Genomic DNA, 20,255 nt, shown 5'->3' with positions numbered 1-20,255 from the left:
GACAAGTCAGGCAGTATATATTGGTAGATTTATACCTTTTTAAGCCCATCCCCTGTATCCTGAAAGAGGTGTAGAGAAATGGTGAATGGGAAAGTTGTGGAGGATAGGTAGGGGAAGGGCAAGGCCTGGGTAAACTAATTGTGATTTTCATGGACAGGGTACTTGAGCAGATTTCTGAGTTGGTTACCTTGTTACTGTTTCTTTGTTTACCCAAGAATTTTTCTTCCTGTAAATATTGTCCATCTGAATGCCATAATTTCTTCAAATTTAATGCTTATTTAGTTTCATGTGCTTATTGCTTCGATCTTGAAATCATTACAGTTCACCCTGAGATGAAAGCCAACTTTCTAAAACAATGTGGAATCTGATATCTAATTTATAGATAGGTTCTTACTATCCTTTAATTATTTCACCTGATTTCCTCTTTGTCTTTTTTTATGTTACCTGAATATTGAAGCCCCCACCCCATGGAGCTATGTAAGCTGTGTGTGTGTGTGTGTGTGTGTGTGTGTGTGTGTGTGTGTTGTTTTTTGAGTTTTTCTGCTCCAAACTACTGGCTCCAAAGAATATCGTGTTTTATCATTTTGATATGTCAGTTCACCATTAAATAAAGTTCCATATGAAGTAGACTAATGGTGACCAACATAATCTTGAGACGAATACCATGATTCATCTTTCTTCTTGTGGATTCTGGGTAGAAAGCTTATCTGACTTATTTGGAGAAGCAAAATAGTATTATAAATTCTAATTGTCATAATCAGAAGATATGTGGCATTTGACACTAGCCTGGCTCTTCCTAGTAAAGTGTGTTGACACATTGTAGTTAGACTACAGTGCTTGTAGTGGCTTACTTCTGTATTTGTTCTTCTTGTTTATGCAGCAAGAAGAAAGAATATTCAGTATTTTAAATATTCAACTAAGCATAAGAATGAAATCATGATTTGTTGTTTGGACTGGCATTTGTGTCAAAGAGCTACTTTGCCTGAAATCTGTATCGTGTATTCAGTTTTCACTGAAGACTTAGCAAAGCTCAGATTTTGCAACAGAAGCTTAATACCTTATTAACCATTAGGCCAGAGGTTGCAGAAGAGACAGTTCACAGATATGTGTTGATTGGCTGTTAGACGAGTTCATAAAAATTGGAATTTGTTGCCAACATTTAAAAATTAGGAGACTAAAAAATATGTATTTCTAGCTTCTATTGAAAAAATGATACCTGGCTACATGGAGCATGCATTCTCTCAGGCCTGCAGTCTGCCAGTTTTAAGTATAGGATTTAAGATTGTATTTTCAGTTCAAGGTAAAGCTGAGAATAAGGCTTGGGCAGATACACCAACTTTTGTCTTGTTGGAAAGGCCTAGAAAATGAATTGATAGCTTAACAGGGATTTCTACCAAAAGTAAGGGTAAAAGTGGAATGAGCTTTGATTTGAATTTTTGCAATTGGAATTGGACTGAAATATTAACTTATTATTTTGAAAATGAACTTCAAATCAAACTAAAGACTTTTCAAAAAATCTCCCATCAAAGCAGTTTGAACCAGAACCAAAGTATCTCACTCCAAAGAGTTTAGAGCTGGAGCTAAAGCAGATCAAAATACTGTATGGCCCAACTAAACTTGAACTAAATTGTTCCTTTATTTACTTCTTGTCTCAGGAGTAAAATATTATTTTCAGTGTTTTGTGGTGAAGAATGTACCAGAAATGACCATAAGTACAAGCATATTGCACTGATTTCCAAACTTTTTCTTGCTAACCTCCTAAAGGACATTTAGCTTCCAACATCATTTATCTTATCTTGATTCCACTACTTCTAAATGGAAAACATACTTAGAAAAGTCATTGATTTGCACATAATACCTGTCGCTGCATCTGTGATGATTATCCAGAAAGCTTTGTATGTTCTTTTCAGTAATTCTCTCATTTTATTAATCTTCCAGTTCACCTAATTTTTCTGCAGTAAAAGTTGAGTCTTGGCTTCCAAAGTGGTTAGCTTTTGTAGCCTCTCTTAGCTCACGTGTGCTTCCTTGCTTCTCACCTCTTCCATGCTTTTGCTGATAGATGCGTGGGAAAGCCTCCTTTAGATGAGGTTCACAGAGAAAGTGAAGTTAAACAGATTTTGGAATTCATTTAGGTTGGAGTTTCTCAAGGTGTGAGTTGTGGCCACCTGGATTAGAATCACTTGAGGTAGCTTTTTCAAAAAAATGAAAACATTCCCTGTCTGCACCTCAGAGGACCTAAATCAGAATCTTTGGGGATGGGAATCTGGAAGTTTTAGTTTTCTGATTCTTTTTAAAAAAACCTTTTTGTTTTGAGATAATTGTAGACTTACATGTAGTTGTAAGAAATAATATGGAGAGGGGCACGTGGGTGGCTCAGTCAGTTGAGTGTCTGACTCTTGATTTCAGCTTGGGTCATGATCTTGCAGTTCGTGGGTTCACATCCTACATTGGACTCTGCACTGACAGTGCAGAGCCTGCTTGGGATTCTCTCTGGTTCCCTCTCTCTCTGCCCCTCTTGCATGCTTTTGCTTGCTCTCTCTCAAAAATCAATAACCTTAAAAAAATAATACAGAGAGGTTCCTTGGGTCTTTTACCCCACAATGGTAACAGTTAAAAAAAAAATTGCAGTTAATCTTTTATTTTCAGAATTATACATTATAGTTTCAAAAATTTTTAATGACGTATAATATACACATAGAAAAATATACACGTTTATTATAAGGGGCAGCTCCTTGAATTTTTCAGAGTGAACATAGCCCCGTGGAACCAGCACCCAGATAACAAAACATTTGCACCCCTCCAGAAGGCCAGTTATGTCCCCTTCTAGTCACTCTGGGGTAAAGCCTGTTCTGAAATGGAATCATGCTGTAAATAAGTCTTTTGTGTCTGCTTTTTTTTTTTTTTTTTTTTTTTTTTGGTTAATTGAGGTAAAATTCACATAAACACAAAATTAGTCATTTTAAAGTAATTGAGTGGCATTTAAAGATTTGTAATATTGTGCTACTGCCACCCTCTGTCTTATTCCTGGAACATTTTTATCTCCCTGAAAGAAACCGTGTACCATTAAGTGGTTGCTTTCCATTCCCTCCTCCCCTAACCCCATGGCAACCACCAGTCTGCTTTCTGTCTCTATGGATTTACCTGTACTGAATATTTCATATAAATGGAATCATACAATATGTGATCTTTTGTGTCTGACTTTCACTTAACATAATGTTTTTAAGGTTCATTCACATTGTAGCATGTATTAGTACTTCCTTCTTTTTTGTAGAGTATAATTCAACATTGTTCATGTATATGCCACAGTTTATTTATCCCTTCATCTATTGACAGGCAGATCTAAGTTGTTACTACTTTTTCCCATTTGTGAAGAGTGTTGCTGTGAACATTCCTGTTACATGCATTTGTCTGAGTACCGAATTGCTAGATGATACTAACTCTTGTGTTTAACTTTTTGTGGAACCATCAAACTGTTTCCACAGCAGCTGAACCATTTTATATTACCAACAGCAGTGTATGAGGGTTACAATTTCTCTACATTCTTGCCAGCAGTTGCTATTTTTTGTCTTTGTGAGTATGGCCATCTCATAGGTGTGAGATGGTACATCATAGTGGTTATTATTTTTATTTCTTTAATAATTACTGATGTTGAACATCTTTTCATGTGCCTGCTGACCACTTGTGTATCTTCTTCAGAGAAATGCCTATTGGAGTCTATTCAAGTCCTTTGGCCATTTTTTAATTGGGTTATATTTTGGTTATAATTGGAAGTTGGAGTTCTTAATATGTTCTAGATACTGTACTACTATTGCAAGTCTGGAATTATGTCAAAATAAACACTTGAAAAATAAATTGTAACTACCGCTGTAGTGTTGTCTCCCCATTATAGCCCTCTGACCATGCCCTATCTCCTGTCCTGTTTCATTTTTCTCCATCATATTTACTGCTATCTAATATGCCATCTAATTTATTTAGTTTTTTATTGTCTGTCTCTCTTATCTAGAACGGAGGCTCCATGTGGGCAAGGATATTTTTCTGTTTTGCTATATCCACATGGTTTACATTATGGATTTACAAACTATGGCCTGAAAGCCAAATCTGGACTGCTGCTTGGTTTTGAACAGTCTGCAAGCTAAATATGGTTTTTACCTTCGTAAATGGTTGGAAAAAAAGGTCAAGAGAAGAATAATATTTCATGACACCAGAAAATGTTGTGAAATTTAAATTTCAGTGTTTATAAATGAAGTTTTATTGGAACAAAGCTATGCTTATTTGTTTTTGTATTTTCTCTGGCTACTTTCATGCTAGAAAGGCAGAGTTGAGTAGTTGTAGAATTGCCTGTGTGGCCCACAAAGCCTGAGCTGTATAATATATCTGGCTCTTTACAGAAAAGATTTGCCTGGCACATAGATGTCCAAAAAATATTTGTTGAATGAATGAAACTTAACCTATGCTACCACAGAGGTATCTAAACTGGAAGTCCTTCAGTAATCCCATTCTTGAGAGTTTGAGTTTCATTAGCTGCTAAACAAACAAACCAACAAGATATCCCCAGATGATTTTTTGGTAAATACATTTTCATTGGTCTCTATTCATCCTGTAAATAATGATGATTGATGATAAAATACTAGAGAATTTGTAATTCTTAGGATAGTGTCAGGTAGGATATGTATACACAGGTTTTATCAGGGTTAGTTTGAGAAAGGCTATAACAACATGGAGTGTACATCCTGTTTTTATTACTCTATTTAAAAGAGATTCAACAGTTAGTTTGTTTCAGAACCTGTTTATTTTTTCCCTCTCATCAGCTTTAGATTAATAAAGCTAACCTGCATGCTAATGAAGGTAGTGATTAAAATAATTTTGATATCTTAGCATACTTCATGTGAATAAGAAACCATATTATCACATAATTTCATTCTACTGTATTTTATTCATCTAATGGTGTGTTTGTTGATTTGTACTTGAATAACAGGGTATGAATACTAACATACCAGTAATTTCCTGTAAATGTCTAACTTCTTAAAGGGAGATTAGAAATTGGACAAACATAAATCATTTTATATAAAAATGATTTTATATTGTGCCAGTCTAGTTTTTGTACAACATTTGAAAGCTAAATTGTTTGCATCTGTAAGAGCTGATAATAGAGGTCTCATAATAGATCCCCAGAGGTACAGTATACTCTATAGCCTTACAAATAGTTCTTATTTTATGCTTTCAGCAAAGGATGTTAAATGGGTAATACAGGTTGTGGTTTGTAGTGAAAGAGTAATGCTTTGCAGATCTTTGCCTTGGCTCGGTGTTTGCAAATTTTACTAATAGGAAAGGGTTTACATGTCCTGATGGGGGTGTAGCTCCTGACTTGCATTTTTGACTTTCTTGCTCTCTCTTTGCTGGGTTACACAGTCAGAGGGATCTTATTTTATAAAACTTTGTCTCCTCTGAAAGTCATGAATAAACTTAAAAAATATTTTGCTTTTGGGGAGCGTGGGTGGCTCAGTTGGTTAAGTGCCTGACACTTGATATCAGCTTGGGTCATAATTTCGCAGTTGTGGGATTGAGCCCCACACTGGGCTTTGTGCTGACAGCATGGAGCCTGCTTGGGATTCTGTGTCTCCCTCTCTCTCTGCCCCTCTCCCACTCCTTCTTTCTCAAAATAAACTTGAAAAAATATTTTGCTTTTAAAATTTCATCTTTTAGAAGCTGAAAATGCTATTGCTTGAATTTATTTCATTTCTCTTGTTTTAATTGTGAAACAGTTGAATTCTTTTTTTTTTTTAAGTTTCCTTATTTATTTTGAGAAAGAGTCAGAGTGTAAGTGGGCATGGGGCAGAGAGAGAGAGTGGGGGAGAGAGAGGAAATCCCAAGCAGACTCAGCACAGTCAGCGCGCAGAGCCTGCTGTGGGGCTTGAACTCACGAAACCTTGTGTGATCATGACCTGAGCCAAAATCAATAGTTGGATGCTTAACTGACTTAGCCACCCAGGTGCCCTGAAAAGATTGAATTCTTAATACTCTATTACATTTTTCTGGTATTTCTCTATAAGGGTAACCTGTAAGAATCAATAAGTATCAGCTTAAGGGGTTACAGTTCACAATCATTCTATTTATATCTGGTTGTAATTAACTCCTATTCATTCATTCTGCAAATATTTATCAAGTAGCTACTAAGTGCCAAGCATTACGTTAGACATCTAAATACAATATCTAAAAAGACAAATTACTATACTTACCGGGCTTAACAGTCTATGAAGAGAATTAGACAAACAGAAAGTACATATAATGTCAAGTAGTAAAAAGTGCCATAAAGAACAATAAGATAGTAAGAGAAAAAAAATGGTTGGGGAAGTTTGGAGAAATGCTAATAACTCAGTAAGCAGAGTGCCCACAGATGTCATTTGAGTAGAGATCTGAATGAAATGGAGGAGAAAGCCATGCAAAGATGTTGGGGAAGGGAGTTTTTGGTTAGAGGGAAAATTATCCCATTATCTCTTCTTACTCAACCTATTCTTTATAACACTTTATCCCCATGGAACATCAGCTATTTATATATATGTATATGTGTATGTTTCTGCATAAACACACAGTCTTTATTTATTGGCTTTTTCTCTTATTAGAGTGACTCACTAAACTCAGCATTTCAAAGGAATGAATGAAAAATGTAAAATCCCTGAGGTGGGAATGTTCTCTGTGTGCTCATGGAATTACAAGGAGGTCAATGCAGCTTATAAATAGTATGTGTGAGGAGGGAGGGGCCAGATTATGTAGGGTCTTATACATCTTGGAAATTAAGACTTTAGATTTTATTCTGAGTGTTATGGGAAACCATTATAGGTTTTTGAACATGAGAGTAACAAAATTTCTGACAAATTTTAAAAGGATTGCTTGCTACTGATTTGGCATAATGCTTTCTAGTTGAACAAACTGATTCAAGTCAGAAAATAAAAAAATGACCATTTAAAAAACTTAATGTATATTTTTTATAAGGGGAAAATTAGTATATAGGGTGATCAGTTTATATCAAATGAGAGATACACTTCTTTTTTTGTCAGTTTTATTGAAGGGTAATTTATATACAACAAAATTCACCAATTTTAAGTGTACAGTTTGATTTTATGACAAATATATACAATCATGTAATCACCATTGCAGTTGTATATAACATTTTCATCACCTCTAAAATTCTTTTTCTCTCTTTTTAAAGTTTGTTTATTTGAGAGAGAATGTGTGAGGGAGAGGGGCAGAGAGAGAGGGAGAGAGAGAGAATCCCAAGCAGGTTCTACACCACCAGCACAGAAACTGATGTGGGGCTCGATCCCATGAACCTTGAGATCAAGACCTGAGCCAAAGTCCAGAGTTGGATGCTCAACCAACTGAGCCACCCAGGCACCCCTAAAATTCCCTTTTAATGCCTGTTTGCCTATCCCCTCCTTTTCATTGACCTCTGGCAACCATTATCTGCTTTTTATCATTTTGCCTTTTCTAGAGTTTGGATTAAATACAGTCATATGATATGTGGCCTTTTGTGAATGGCTTCTTTCACTTAGCGTGATGCTTTTGAGATTCCTTCATCAGAAAGAGGCTCCAGGCTCTGAGCTGTCAGCACAGAGCCTGATGTGGGGCTCCAGCTCACAAGCTGTGAGATGATGACCTGAGCTGAAGTCAATACTTAACTGACTGAGCCACCAGGTACCCTGCTATTGTCTGTCTTCTTAATTTTAGCCATTTAATTTTTTATTTTATTTTACTTTTTAAAAAATTTATACAGGTTATGTAGTGGCATCTTATGGTTTTAATGTGCATTTCCTAATGACTAATGATGTTAATGTGACTAATTTCATTATTTTCATGTTATTTGCAATCTGTACATAAAATTATTTGCCCATTAAAAATTTTGGATGGTTTGTCTTACTGAGTTGCTTGGATTTTTTTTTATAATCTGGATACAAGGACTTTATTTTTATGTTTTATAAAAATTTCTCCCAAGCTGTGGGTTGATTTTTTAAAAGAAACTTTTAATTTTAGAACAGTTTTAGATTTACAGAAAAATTCAGAAGGTAGTACAGAGAATTCCCATATACCCAACACCTGATTTCCCCTATTACTAACATCTACTTTAGTATGGTGTATTTTTCACAATTAATGAACCTATATTGACACATTATTATTGCTAACTAAAGTCTGTACTTAAGATTTTATTCATTTTTACCTACTGTAAACAGTTTTTCTGTTCCAAAGGGTTTTTTACCTTAGATTATTATATTTTTCATCTTAGAAGTTCAATTTATTTATTTTCTTTATAGCTTCCTTTCTTTTTACCCTCATATTTTTCTATACCTACTTGAATATATAGATTATGTTTATCAGAACTATTTTAACATTGTTAGCTACCTTTGGAATTGTTTGCTAATTCTATTATCTGTGTCATTTCTGGGTCTCTCTTCATTATTTGATACTTTCTTCTGGATATGGACCATAGTTTTCTGCTTATTTCCATGTGTGGTCATCTTTGATTTTATACTAAATATTGTGAATTTTGTATCTTTGGGAGTCGGCTATTGTGGAACTTCTTTGGGGCATACTTGTTCATTGAAATCATTTGGATTTTTTTTTTTTTTGAGGCTTTGCTTTAAAACTTTGTTAGTGTAGGTCTACAGTAACCTTTCTAAGACTAAACTGGTCTAACTTTTGAGGCATTACCTTCTGAGACTTTCCCTGATAGCCTCACGCTGGCTGATGGGAACATGACCTATTCTTGCTTCTGTGTGAGCTCCAGAAATTGTTCAGCTTACTGTTTTCCAGAGCTTTTTTCTTTGGCCTTGGTAGTTTCCTAACAAATATATGCAGACTAAATACTTATTTAAAGACTCTGTATCTTTAGACCTCTCTCTTTGTAGCTCTTTCCTCTTTGTAACCTATACTGCATATTCTAACTTTCTTGGCCTCTTTGCACTCATAACTTTGTCTCCTCACTCTCTTTAGGGTTTCTCTTCCCTGTGCTATAGCCTGGAAAATATTTCTGGGAATTAAGTTGAGATGTCTGATTAGCATCTCTTCTTTCAGGATCACAGTCCTGTGCTGGCTATTGATTGAACTCCATTTGCTATATATTTTGCCTGATTTTTCTAGTTAGGAAGATCAGTATAATCCCTATTATGACTTCAAAATCAGAAGCAGAAGTTCAGTGGACATACTTTTGAAGTTATAAATATATTTCAAAGTAGGAGAAATATTTTTGAAAAAAATGTTTCTAAGATATCCTTTAATTTTCTTTACCTTTTCTTATATATTTTTAAAATGTCAATTTAAATCATCATGCAGTAGTCATTTTCAGAATAACTTTGTGTTGTGATGAGCAGTGGGTGTTATGTGTAAGTGATGAGTCACTGAATTCTACTGAAACGAAGAGGTTAACTAACAAGAATTAAAAAAAAGAATAACTTTGTTCAGTTTGTGAAAAAATTGGCAGAGCTGATTAGCTGATATATTCCATTTCAAAGATTGTTGAAATAGTGTATACATTGGTGCAATCTTGTGTGTGTATTTTGGGAATTACTGCATATGGGTAGATGCTTCACATTTTCCTCACATTTCAGTTCCTTTTTCATACTTTGAAGATATACATGAGTAGGCAAAGGAGGTTATGTGAAGTAAAACAAAACAAAACAAAACCTTTGTAATGTGGTAATTTACTTATAATCTCTTTGTTCGGTTCTCAAAATATGAAATAATCTAAGGCAAGAATTCAGACTTCATCTGTTTTAAACCATAATCTTTCTTTGGTTGTGTTCTCTTTCCCAAGATTTAGTTATGAACTGATTTAGCTAGAAATATTAAGTTGGAAAGCCTTATTCAGAAGCATTACGCCTAATTATGCATACTCTTTCCAACATCTTATAAAATGCCTTCTCTTATTCGTGGTTTAATTTCTCTCTCAAGTTTCAAAGTTCTGATCCCCACCCCCCTTTTTTGTGTGTTCCCATTTCTATGATTTCCATGCCACGTAGTTAGTATTTCAAGCCTATGTTGTAAAATAGCCCCTAGTTTAGTCTCTCTGATTCCAGTCTTCTCCCCTTCCTTTTCATACAACATGTGAATGTCAGTTAGTTTCCTTGACCAATATGCTAACCTTGACTTTCTCTTATACAGAAAGCTTGACTGGCTTCTCAGTGTTTTTCAGTCAGGTTCAGATTCTGATGAGTAGCATAGCTCTATCTTCATATTTGGCTCCAGTAAACCGTTTTTCCTGAATGTTTCTTCTGTGGCTCTGACACTTTCCCATTGCCTATATGTTGCTCACATCATTTTTACCAACTGGCATTTTCTACCTTCCTGGCTAGTTTTTACTTTTGTTTAATGTCCTTCAGGAAGCCTGCTGTAGGCCATTTCTTTTTGGGTGCTCAAAGCATTTATTATCTACTTACTCATATCTATTTAATTATATAACCTTTTTGTTATTTTCCATCCTGTGATCTTACTATTAATATTCTGTGGACAATTAGATTATCTAAAAAAGCCCTTTTCTTCAATCCCTGACCCCTTTGCTCTAGTTGTAGGTACATACTAGGAAGATTTAATGTTTTGGTCAGTTTTTCTCGGATCTTGCAGAAATACAGGAAACTGGGGACATTTGTAGATGACTTGAGTTTTTTGGTGATCTATGGATTGATCCAGATTTGCCCTGATTTCTTAGATAGTATTGGTCTTACCTTAGAACAGAGTTAATTTTCTAGAATGTGAGGTAGAATTGTTCATTTTTATGGCCTTTAGTTATTTTGGAGTAGGCCTTTCATTTATGCAGTGACTCTCAGGAGTGTCAACCTAATCTTTCCGCCCCTGGGTCTTTTTATCTTTTCTTTTCTTTTCTTTTCTTTTCTTTTCTTCTTCTTTTTTTTTTAATGAAATCTTTTGGGACTTTGTCCCCATGATTTTTTTTTTTAATTGTAAGATTTTTTTATTGTTAGATTTTGTTCCCATATTTGTGGTGGGAGATTATGTATGATATTGTCTTGACATAACAAGACTAATGGTATATATTTTTAAAAACTGTATTCACAGTATTAGAAAAATAAGGCAGTATTTTTCTTTTAGATTTCAAATACATGACTGGCTTCTGATTCCAGGCTTTTATGTTCTATGTAGCCTGTTGATGTAAGCTTTTATTTTTTTTTCTTTATGATATCTTTTTAAAGATGTAATTCATATACCAAAGAATTCACCATTTTATAGTATACAATTCACTGGTTTTTAGTATATTCATAAAGTTCTGCAGCCATCACCCTGTCTAATTTTAGTTCATCTGAATCACCCCCAAAAGAAATGCAGGATCTATTAGCTGTCACCCCCCATTCCCCCTTTCCTAACCCCTGGCAACCACTGATCTTCTTTTTGGATTTGCTTATTCTGGAATTGGATCATCCAATATGTGATCATTTGTGACTGGCTTCTTTCACTTAGCATTGTTTTTTAGGTTTATCTACATTTTGCTATGTATCAGTATTTCATTACTTTTTATTGCTGATTAATACTCCATTGTATAGATATACCATGTTTTACTTATCCACTTTATCAGTTGGTGGATATTTGAGTTTGCAAAAAATGCTGGAGTATGAGTATTGAATAAGCTGTTCAGAATATTTGGGCTCAAGTTTTGTGTAGACAATTCATTTCTCTTGGGTATATACCTAGAAGTGGAATTGTTGGGTCAAATGGTAATTTTATGTTTAAGTTTTTGAGGGGCTTCTCGATGTTTTCCAAAGTGGCATTACCATTGTACATTCCCACCAGCAGTGTATAAGGGTTCTAATTTCTTCATATCCTTGCCAGCACATCTGTCTTTGTGATTCTTTTTGATGTTATTGTAAGTGGAATTGTGGGTACAAAGTAGTATTTTATGTGGTTTTGATTTGCCTTTCCTTGATGTTGAGCATTTTTTCATGTGCTTATTGGCCATTTATGTATATTCTTTGGAGAAATGTTCATTCATGTCCTTTTCCCATTTTAAAATTGTGTTTTTATTTTAGAGTTGTGGGAAGTTTTTATATATCCTGGATACAAATCTCTTAAGGGTAAATGATTTGCATCCCTCCCCCCCAGTTCTGTGAGTTTTTTCTACTTTTTTTATTGTGTACTTTAAAGATTTATTTATTTATTTATTTATTTTTTTGGTTGTGTCCATTTTATTTTATTTTATTTTATTTTATTTTATTTTATTTTTATGAAATTTATTGACAAATTGGTTTCCATACAACACCCAGTGCTCATCCCAAAAGGTGCCCTCTTCAATACCCATCACCCACCCTCTCCTCCCTCCCTCCCCCCATCAACCCTCAGTTTGTTCTCAGTTTTTAACAGTCTCTTATGCTTTGGCTCTCTCCCATTCTAACCTCTTTTTTTTTTTTCCTTCCCCTCCCCCATGGGTTCCTGTTAAGTTTCTCAAGATCCACATAAGAGTGAAACCATATGGTATCTGTCTTTCTTTGTATGGCTTATTTCACTTAGCATCACACTCTCCAGTTCCATCCACGTTGCTACAAAAGGCCATATTTCATTTTTTTCTCATTGCTGCGTAATATTCCATTGTGTATATAAACCACAATTTCTTTATCCATTCATCAGTTGATGGACATTTAGGCTCTTTCCATAATTTGGCTATTGTTGAGAGTGCTGCTATGAACATTGGGGTACAAGTGGCCCTATGCATCAGTACTCCTGTATCCCTTGGATAAATTCCTAGCAGTGCTATTGCTGGGTCATAGGGTAGGTCTATTTTTAATTTTCTGAGGAACCTCCACACTGCTTTCCAGAGCGGCTGCACCAATTTGCATTCCCACCAGCAGTGCAAGAGGGTTCCCGTTTCTCCACATCCTCTCCAGCATCTATAGTCTCCTGATTTGTTCATTTTGGCCACTCTGACTGGCGTGAGGTGATACCTGAGTGTGGTTTTGATTTGTATTTCCCTGATAAAGAGCGACGCTGAACATCTTTTCATGTGCCTGTTGGCCATCCAGATGTCTTCTTCAGAGAAGTGTCTATTCATGTTTTCTGCCCATTTCTTCACTGGGTTATTTGTTTTTCGGGTGTGGAGTTTGGTGAGCTCTTTATAGATTTTGGATACTAGCCCTTTGTCCGATAGGTCATTTGCGAATATCTTTTCCCATTCCGTTGGTTGCCTTTTAGTTTTGCTGGTTGTTTCCTTTGCTGTGCAGAAGCTTTTTATCTTCATAAGGTCCCAGTAATTCACTTTTGCTTTTAATTCCCTTGCCTTTGGGGATGTGTCGAGTAAGAGATTGCTACGGCTGAGGTCAGAGAGGTCTTTTCCTGCTTTCTCCTCTAAGGTTTTGATGGTTTCCTGTCTCACATTTAGGTCCTTTATCCATTTTGAGTTTATTTTTGTGAATGGTGTGAGAAAGTGGTCTAGTTTCAACCTTCTGCATGTTGCTGTCCAGTTCTCCCAGCACCATTTGTTAAAGAGGCTGTCTTTTTTCCATTGGATGTTCTTTCCTGCTTTGTCAAAGATGAGTTGGCCATACGTTTGTGGGTCTAGTTCTGGGGTTTCTATTCTATTCCATTGGTCTATGTGTCTGTTTTTGTGCCATAAAGATTTATTTTTTAAAAAGAGAGAGAGAGTAGGGGAGAGGGCCTTAGGGTGGGGGAGGTGGAGAGAGAGAAAAAGAGAGAGAGAGACACACACACACACTCCTAAGCAGGCTGCACGCTCAGTGTGGAGCCTGATGCAGGGCTTGATCCCACAGCCCTGGGATCATGACCTGAGTTGAAATCAGGAGACGTTCAACCAACTTAGCCATCCAGGTGCCCCTATTGTGTACTTTGAAACCCAAAAGTTTTTAATTTTGAAGAAGTCCAACTTATCTAGTTTTTTCTTTGGTTGCTTTTGCTTTTAGTATCATATCTAGGAAACCAATATCTAAACATTTGCTCCAGTGTTTTCTTTGAAGGGTTTTTATAGTTTTAATCTTTACATTTAGGTCTTTGTTTTACTTGGAGTTAAGTTGTATATGGTGTGAGATAGCATCAAACTTTCTTCTCTTGAATTGAATATCCAGTTGTCCTAGCTCCACTTATAGAAGACTGTCTTTTCTTTATTGCATTTTTCTGGCATCCTTGTTGAATTGACCATAAATGTGAGTCTTCCTTTTTTTTTTTAATTAAAAAAAAATTTTTTTTTTTACTTTTATTTATTTTTGAGAAACAGTGAGACAAAGCGTGAGCGGGGGAGGGGCAGAGAGAGAAGGAGACACAGAATCTGAAGCAGGCTCCAGGCTCTGATCAAGAGGTCAGCACAGAGCCTGATGCGGGGCTTGAACCCATGAAATGTGAGATCATGACCTGAGCCGAAGCTGGACACTTAACCGATTGAGCCACCCAGGCCCTGTGAGGCTTCTGTCAATCCTATTACATTGATCTATATGTCTGTCCTTAGCTACATGCTTATATCACATCGTCTTTTTTTTTTTTTTTTTTAAGTAGGTTCCATGTCCAATGTGTGGCTCAAACTCATGACCCCAAGATGGAGAGTCACATGCTGCACTGACTAAGCCAGCCAGGCACCCCTATATTACCCCTATATTGCTGTATACCTCTTGATTGCTGTATTTGTGTAGTAAGTTAAAAAAAACCTAGAAGTGTGAGCCCTCCAATTTTCAAAGTGGTTTTGGTGGTTCTGCATCCCTTGCAGTTCCCTATGAAGTTTAGGATTAATTTGTCAATTTCTGCCTGAAAAAAGGCAGCTAGGATTTGATAGGGGAATGTGTTGAAGCAGATCAGTTTTGGAGAATATTGCTCTTAAAGCTATTAAGCCTTCTGACCTATGAACATGGCTGCCTTTCCATTTATTTAGGTATTCTTTAATTTTTTTCTCAACATGTTTTTTAGTTTTCAGTATATAAATCTTATACTTATTTCTTTGAATTTCTTCCTAAGTATTTTATTCTTTTTGATGTTATTGTAAGTGGAATTGTTTTCTGAATTTCATCTTCATATTGTTCATTGCTAACGTGTAGAAATATGATTGATTTTTGTACATTAATCTTGTATCTTGAAATCCTGTTGAACTTATCAGTCCTAATAGTTCTTAGTCAAGTCCTTAGGACTTTTTATTATCTTCAACTAAGAGGTAATTTTCCTTTTTTTTCCAATTTAGACACTCATTCTTTCTTTCTTTTACCTAATTGTTTTGTCCAGAATATCCAGTATAATGTTAAATAGAATTGACAAGAGTGAACTTTGCTATATTATTCCTGATCTTTAGGGAATACACAAATAATTTTTTGTTAGAAAATTCAAATCATATAAATAAAATTTACCATTGATCTTCCAAATCTTTCCTTCTCATCCCTCTCTCGTTGGGGGGCTTAACCAGCAAAACACGGTGTATTTATCTATATTTTTATATAATAAAAGCATAGGTTTGCACATGTGTTTTTTAAAAAATATTCAGTTTTTCACCATTAGTTATGATGTTAACTCTGGACTTTTTGTAGATGCCCTTTATCATGTTAAGGAAGTTCCATTCTGTTTCTAGTTGAGTGCTTTTCTCATGAAAGGGTATTAGATTTCATCAAATGCTTTTTCTATGTTTATTGGTATGATCCCGTTTTTTTTTTTTTTTTTTCCTTTCTTTATTAACATGGTGTATCACATTAAGTTTCACATATTAAACCAAATTTACTTTTCTGGGGTCCCTCTTATTCATGGTGTATAAGACTTCTTTATGTTTTGCTGCATTTGGTTTGCTACTATCTTCTTGAGGATACTGTGTCCATATTCTCAAGATATATTCACCTGTAGTTTTCTTTCCTCATTGATGTCTTTGTCTTGTTTTGGAATCAGGGTAGTACTGGTATTGTACAATGAGTTGGGAAGTATTCTTTCCCTTTCTAGTTTTTGGAACAGTTTATAAAGGACTGACATTAAATTTTATTTAAGAATAACTATATTTTAGGGGCGTCTGTCTGCCTCAGTCGGAGGAGTATCTACAACTCAAGGTCATGAGTTTGAGCCCCACCCTGGGAGTAGAGATTACTCAAAAAAATAGATAAAAAACTAAAAAAACCCCACAAACTAATGATATTTTGATTTTTGTTTTTATCTCTTAGGATTCTCCATTTACAAATGCAGGAATGGGATCTAATCTAAATCTCTTGGGTGAAATTGAATGTGATGCCAGCATAATGGATGGAAAATCCTTAAATTTTGGAGCTGTTGGAGCACTGAGTGGTATGTGGACATTATAATGCATTATCTCTATTCTTTAAAGAACTATGAATATTAAGATTTGATGCCTCCTAAAGACTTAGTCAATCTAGTGTTTTCTACCATTCTTGCTAGGAATAGTGTTGAAAATAAATTGTCTTCTTTTCCTTAATTTAAAACATGAAAATCTTAGGTGTGAATAGTTTTAAAGAAAACAGTGACAGCTTATATTCAACTTTTTGTTAGAGTTTGATCATTCTCCTTCATTCCCTTGAGATTATAGACATGTAACATGTGAGTTAACATGTTCTATTAATTTTATAATTTTTAAAGTACACAAATAATATATTTCTTGTTAGGAAATTCAAATGATACAAATAAAATTTACCATTGATCTTCCAAATCTTTCTTTCAAATCCCTCTCTCCATGGGGGGCTTAACCAGTAAAATATAGTGCATTTATCTATATTTTTATGTAATAAAAACATAGTTTTGCACGTGTTTTTTAAAAAATGTATGTATATGTGTGTATATGTACATTGTATGTATTTTTTTCTTATACAGGATGTCTCAGATTTTTTCCCACATCAGTACATATAAGATATATCTAATATTTTGCAGTTCTTTTATTAAAGCGAAATATACATGAAATGCACAGATTTTAATTAGAAAGCTGCATGAATGAATGAGTGAATTAAAAATTATTGTCAAGCTAGCTAACATACAGTTTAGTTTTGGCTTCAGGAGTAGATTCCTGTGATTCGTCACTTACATACAATACCCAGTGCTCATCCCAGCAAGTGCCCTCCTCAGTGCCCATCACCCATCCCCCCACCTCCTCATCCCCTCAACCCCATCAACACTCAGTTTGTTTTCTGTATTTAAAAGTCTCTGTGATTGTGCCTCCCTCTGTTTGTAACTTATTTTCCCTTCCCTTCCCCTGTGGTCTTCTGTTAAGTTTCTCAAATTCCACATATGAGTGAAATCATATGATATCTGTCTTTCTCTGACTTATTTCACTTAGCATAATACCCTCCAGTTCCATCCACGTTGTTGCAGTGGCAAGAGCTCATTCTTTTTCATCAATCAGTAGTATTCCATTGTGTGTGTGTGTGTGTGTGTGTGTGTGTGTGTGTATACATATATATACACAACATCTTTTTAATCCATTCATCAGTTGACGGACATATGGGTTCTTTCCATGATTTGGCTATTGTTAGCGCTGCTGTAGCGGGATTCTCGCATAGAGAGTCACGACACCGAGGCTTTTCTTTCCAGGAAGCAACTTTATCAGTGCGGGCATGGCTCAGTTGGGTTTGTACCTGAAGAACTGAACTCTCAACGCCACGTGGCATAGTTTTTTATGTATTTTCTATTTCTTTGTCTCCCATATATGGTAACACACAAACATGCAGTCTGATTAAGTGATCTCATGATACAAGGTCATGAGGAATGTCACATATGCATATAACCAGGTTGCCTTGAAGTTTTTTTTTTTTTTTTTCATAGGGAAGGAAACATTGGGGTGCATATGTCCCTTCGAGTCAGCATTTTTGTATCCTTTGGATAAATTCCTAGTAGTGTAATTGCTGAGTCATAGGGTAGTTCTATTTTTAATTTTTTGAGGAACACTGTTTTCCAGAGTGGCTGTACCAGTTTGCATTCCCATCAACAGTGCAAGAGAGTTTCCCTTTCTCCATGTCCTTGCCAACATCTGTTGTTTCTTGAGTTGTTACTTTTAGCCACTCTGACCCATGTGAGGTGGTATCTCAGTGTGTTTTTTTTTTAATTTTTTTTTTTAATGTTTCATTTATTTTTGAGACAGAGAGAGACAGAGCGTGAGCAAGGGAGGGGCAGAGAGAGAGCAAGACAGAGAATCCGAAGCAGTGTCCAGGCTCTGAGTGGTTGGCACAGAGCCCAACTCAGGGCTCGAACTCACAAATGCGAGATCATGACCTGAGCCCAAGTCAGATGTTTAACCGACTGAGCCACCCAGGTGCCCCTCAGTGTGATTTTAATTTGTATTTCCCTAATGATGAGTGATGTTGAGTATCTTTTCATGTGTCTGTTTACCATCCGTACATCTTTGGAAAAATGTCTATTCATGTCTTCTGCCCATTCCTTCACTGGGTTGTTTTACGGGTGTTGAGTTTGATAAGTTCTTTGTTGATTTTTGATAGTAACCCTTTATCTGATATGTCATTTGCAAATATTTTCTCCCATTCCATCGGCTTCCTTTTAGTTTTGTTGATTGTTTCCTTTGTTGTAGCTGCATGAATTTTTAAATGTACATAGCCATGTAAACCATTACCCAGATCAAGATGTAAAACACTTCCATGTCAAAATACAAAACATTTCTATAATCCCAGAGGGAGTCTTTATGCCTTTTTCTTGTCCATATCTCTCATACTCTGCTCCTACCTTCCCTCCTTATCCTCTTCTTTCCTAATTGTGACTTTAAGCACTGTAGATTAATTTGCCTCTTACTAAAATTTACATAATGAATCATACACCTTTGTGTCTATTTTTTGTTTGTTTTTTTGTTTGTTTGTTTTTTTTGCTTAACACTATGCCTATGAGATTAACCCATGTTTTGTGTCATAGTAATTTTTTCTTTTTATTACTTAGTAGTATTTTATTGCGTGAATATATAATAACTTATTTATTCTCCTTCCCGTGATAATTTGAACTGTAAAGAATAAAGCTCCAATGAATATTCTTGTACATGCCTTTTGATAGACATGTGTACTTAATTCTCTTGGGTATCACCCTAAGATTTGGAGTAAATAAGTTCAGGTGCATAATATACTTTGCTTTAATAGTTACTGTTAGACAGTTTTCCAAAGTAGTTTTTACAGTCTCTACTCCCGCCAGCAGTGTATGAGCATTTTGGTTACTCTACATCCAGGCCAACATTTAGTATTGTTATTCTTTTTAAATTTCATCTGTTTTGATATCGGTGCAATGACATTATTGTTTTGATTTGAATTTCCCTGGTGACTAACAATACTGAGAACCTTTTGATATACTTACTGGCCTTTTAGATATTCTTGTTGCATAGTGTGTGTTCAAATGTCTTTTGCATATTTTGTATTGGATTATCTCTATTTATTGATTTGTTCAAGTATTTTATATATTTTAGATACACATCCTTTGTCTGATACCTGTATTATGAATATCTCTTTCCAGTCTGTGGATCACCTTTTCACTCTTTAAATGCTATCGTTTGATGAACTGAAGTTTTAAATTCTAATGTTTACGTTACTAATCTTTTATGGTTATTTAAAAAAATATTTTATTTAAGAAATCTTTGTCTACCCAGAGTTCTGAAGATTATCTCCATTGTTTTCTTTGTTCTATTTTTTTTTTTAAGTGAGCTCTACACCCCAAGGTGGGGCTTGAACTCATGACCTCGAGATTAAGAGTTGCGTGCTTCACCAACTAAGCCCGCTACGCATCCTCATTAGTTCTGTTGTTCTTTACTCTTCACGTTTAGCTCTCTTATCAAGCTCAGATTAATTTTAGTGTATGTGAAATAGGAGTTGACATTAATTTTTTTCTACTTACGGATATCCAAATGGTTCATTGCCATTGTCAATAGAAAGGACAGTGCTTTCCTCACACAGCTGTGTTGGTAAATCAGGTGACTGACTATGCATGCAATGGCTTGTTTCTGTACCCTCGATCTATTCTGTTGTCCTATTTATTGCCAGTGCCATACTGTCTTGATTACTGTAGCTTTATATTCTTTATATCTGGTAATATATTTTTATATTCTTCATATCTGGTAGTATGAGACTTCCAACTTCCTTTTTTTCTTTTTTTTATTTGTTTAAAGATTATATTGGCTATTGTAGGTCTTTGGCCATTTTCATAAAAATTAAAAAAAAATTTAATGTTTATTTATTATTTTGAGAGAGAGGGAGACACAGAGTGTGAGCAGGGGAGGGGCAGAGAGAGAGGGAGACACAGAATCTGAAACAGGCTCTAGGCTCTGAGCTATTAGCTCAGAGCCTAATGCGGGGCTTGGACTCACA

The 20,255-nt window shown here is 35.3% G+C and overlaps 1 protein-coding gene across 3 annotated transcripts in view; it reads left to right on the top strand.

Moving 5' to 3' along the window:
• The window catches only part of TASP1 (taspase 1), a 274,936-nt gene that overhangs the window by 27,949 nt on the left and 226,732 nt on the right, over positions 1-20,255 (top strand). For all 3 annotated transcript variants that reach the window (XR_006300864.1, XM_043602901.1, XM_043602902.1), the window contains one exon: positions 16,122-16,242. Coding sequence is in view for 2 of the 3 variants with exons in the window: in XM_043602901.1 (XP_043458836.1) it covers positions 16,122-16,242 (121 nt within the window). In the remaining variant the exon portion in view is untranslated. The remainder of the gene's footprint in view (positions 1-16,121; positions 16,243-20,255) is intronic.

The sequence above is a fragment of the Prionailurus bengalensis genome, chromosome A3 (genome assembly GCF_016509475.1).
Source record: "Prionailurus bengalensis isolate Pbe53 chromosome A3, Fcat_Pben_1.1_paternal_pri, whole genome shotgun sequence".
Lineage (NCBI taxonomy): Eukaryota > Metazoa > Chordata > Mammalia > Carnivora > Felidae > Prionailurus > Prionailurus bengalensis.
This window is presented reverse-complemented; position numbering and strand designations above follow the sequence as displayed.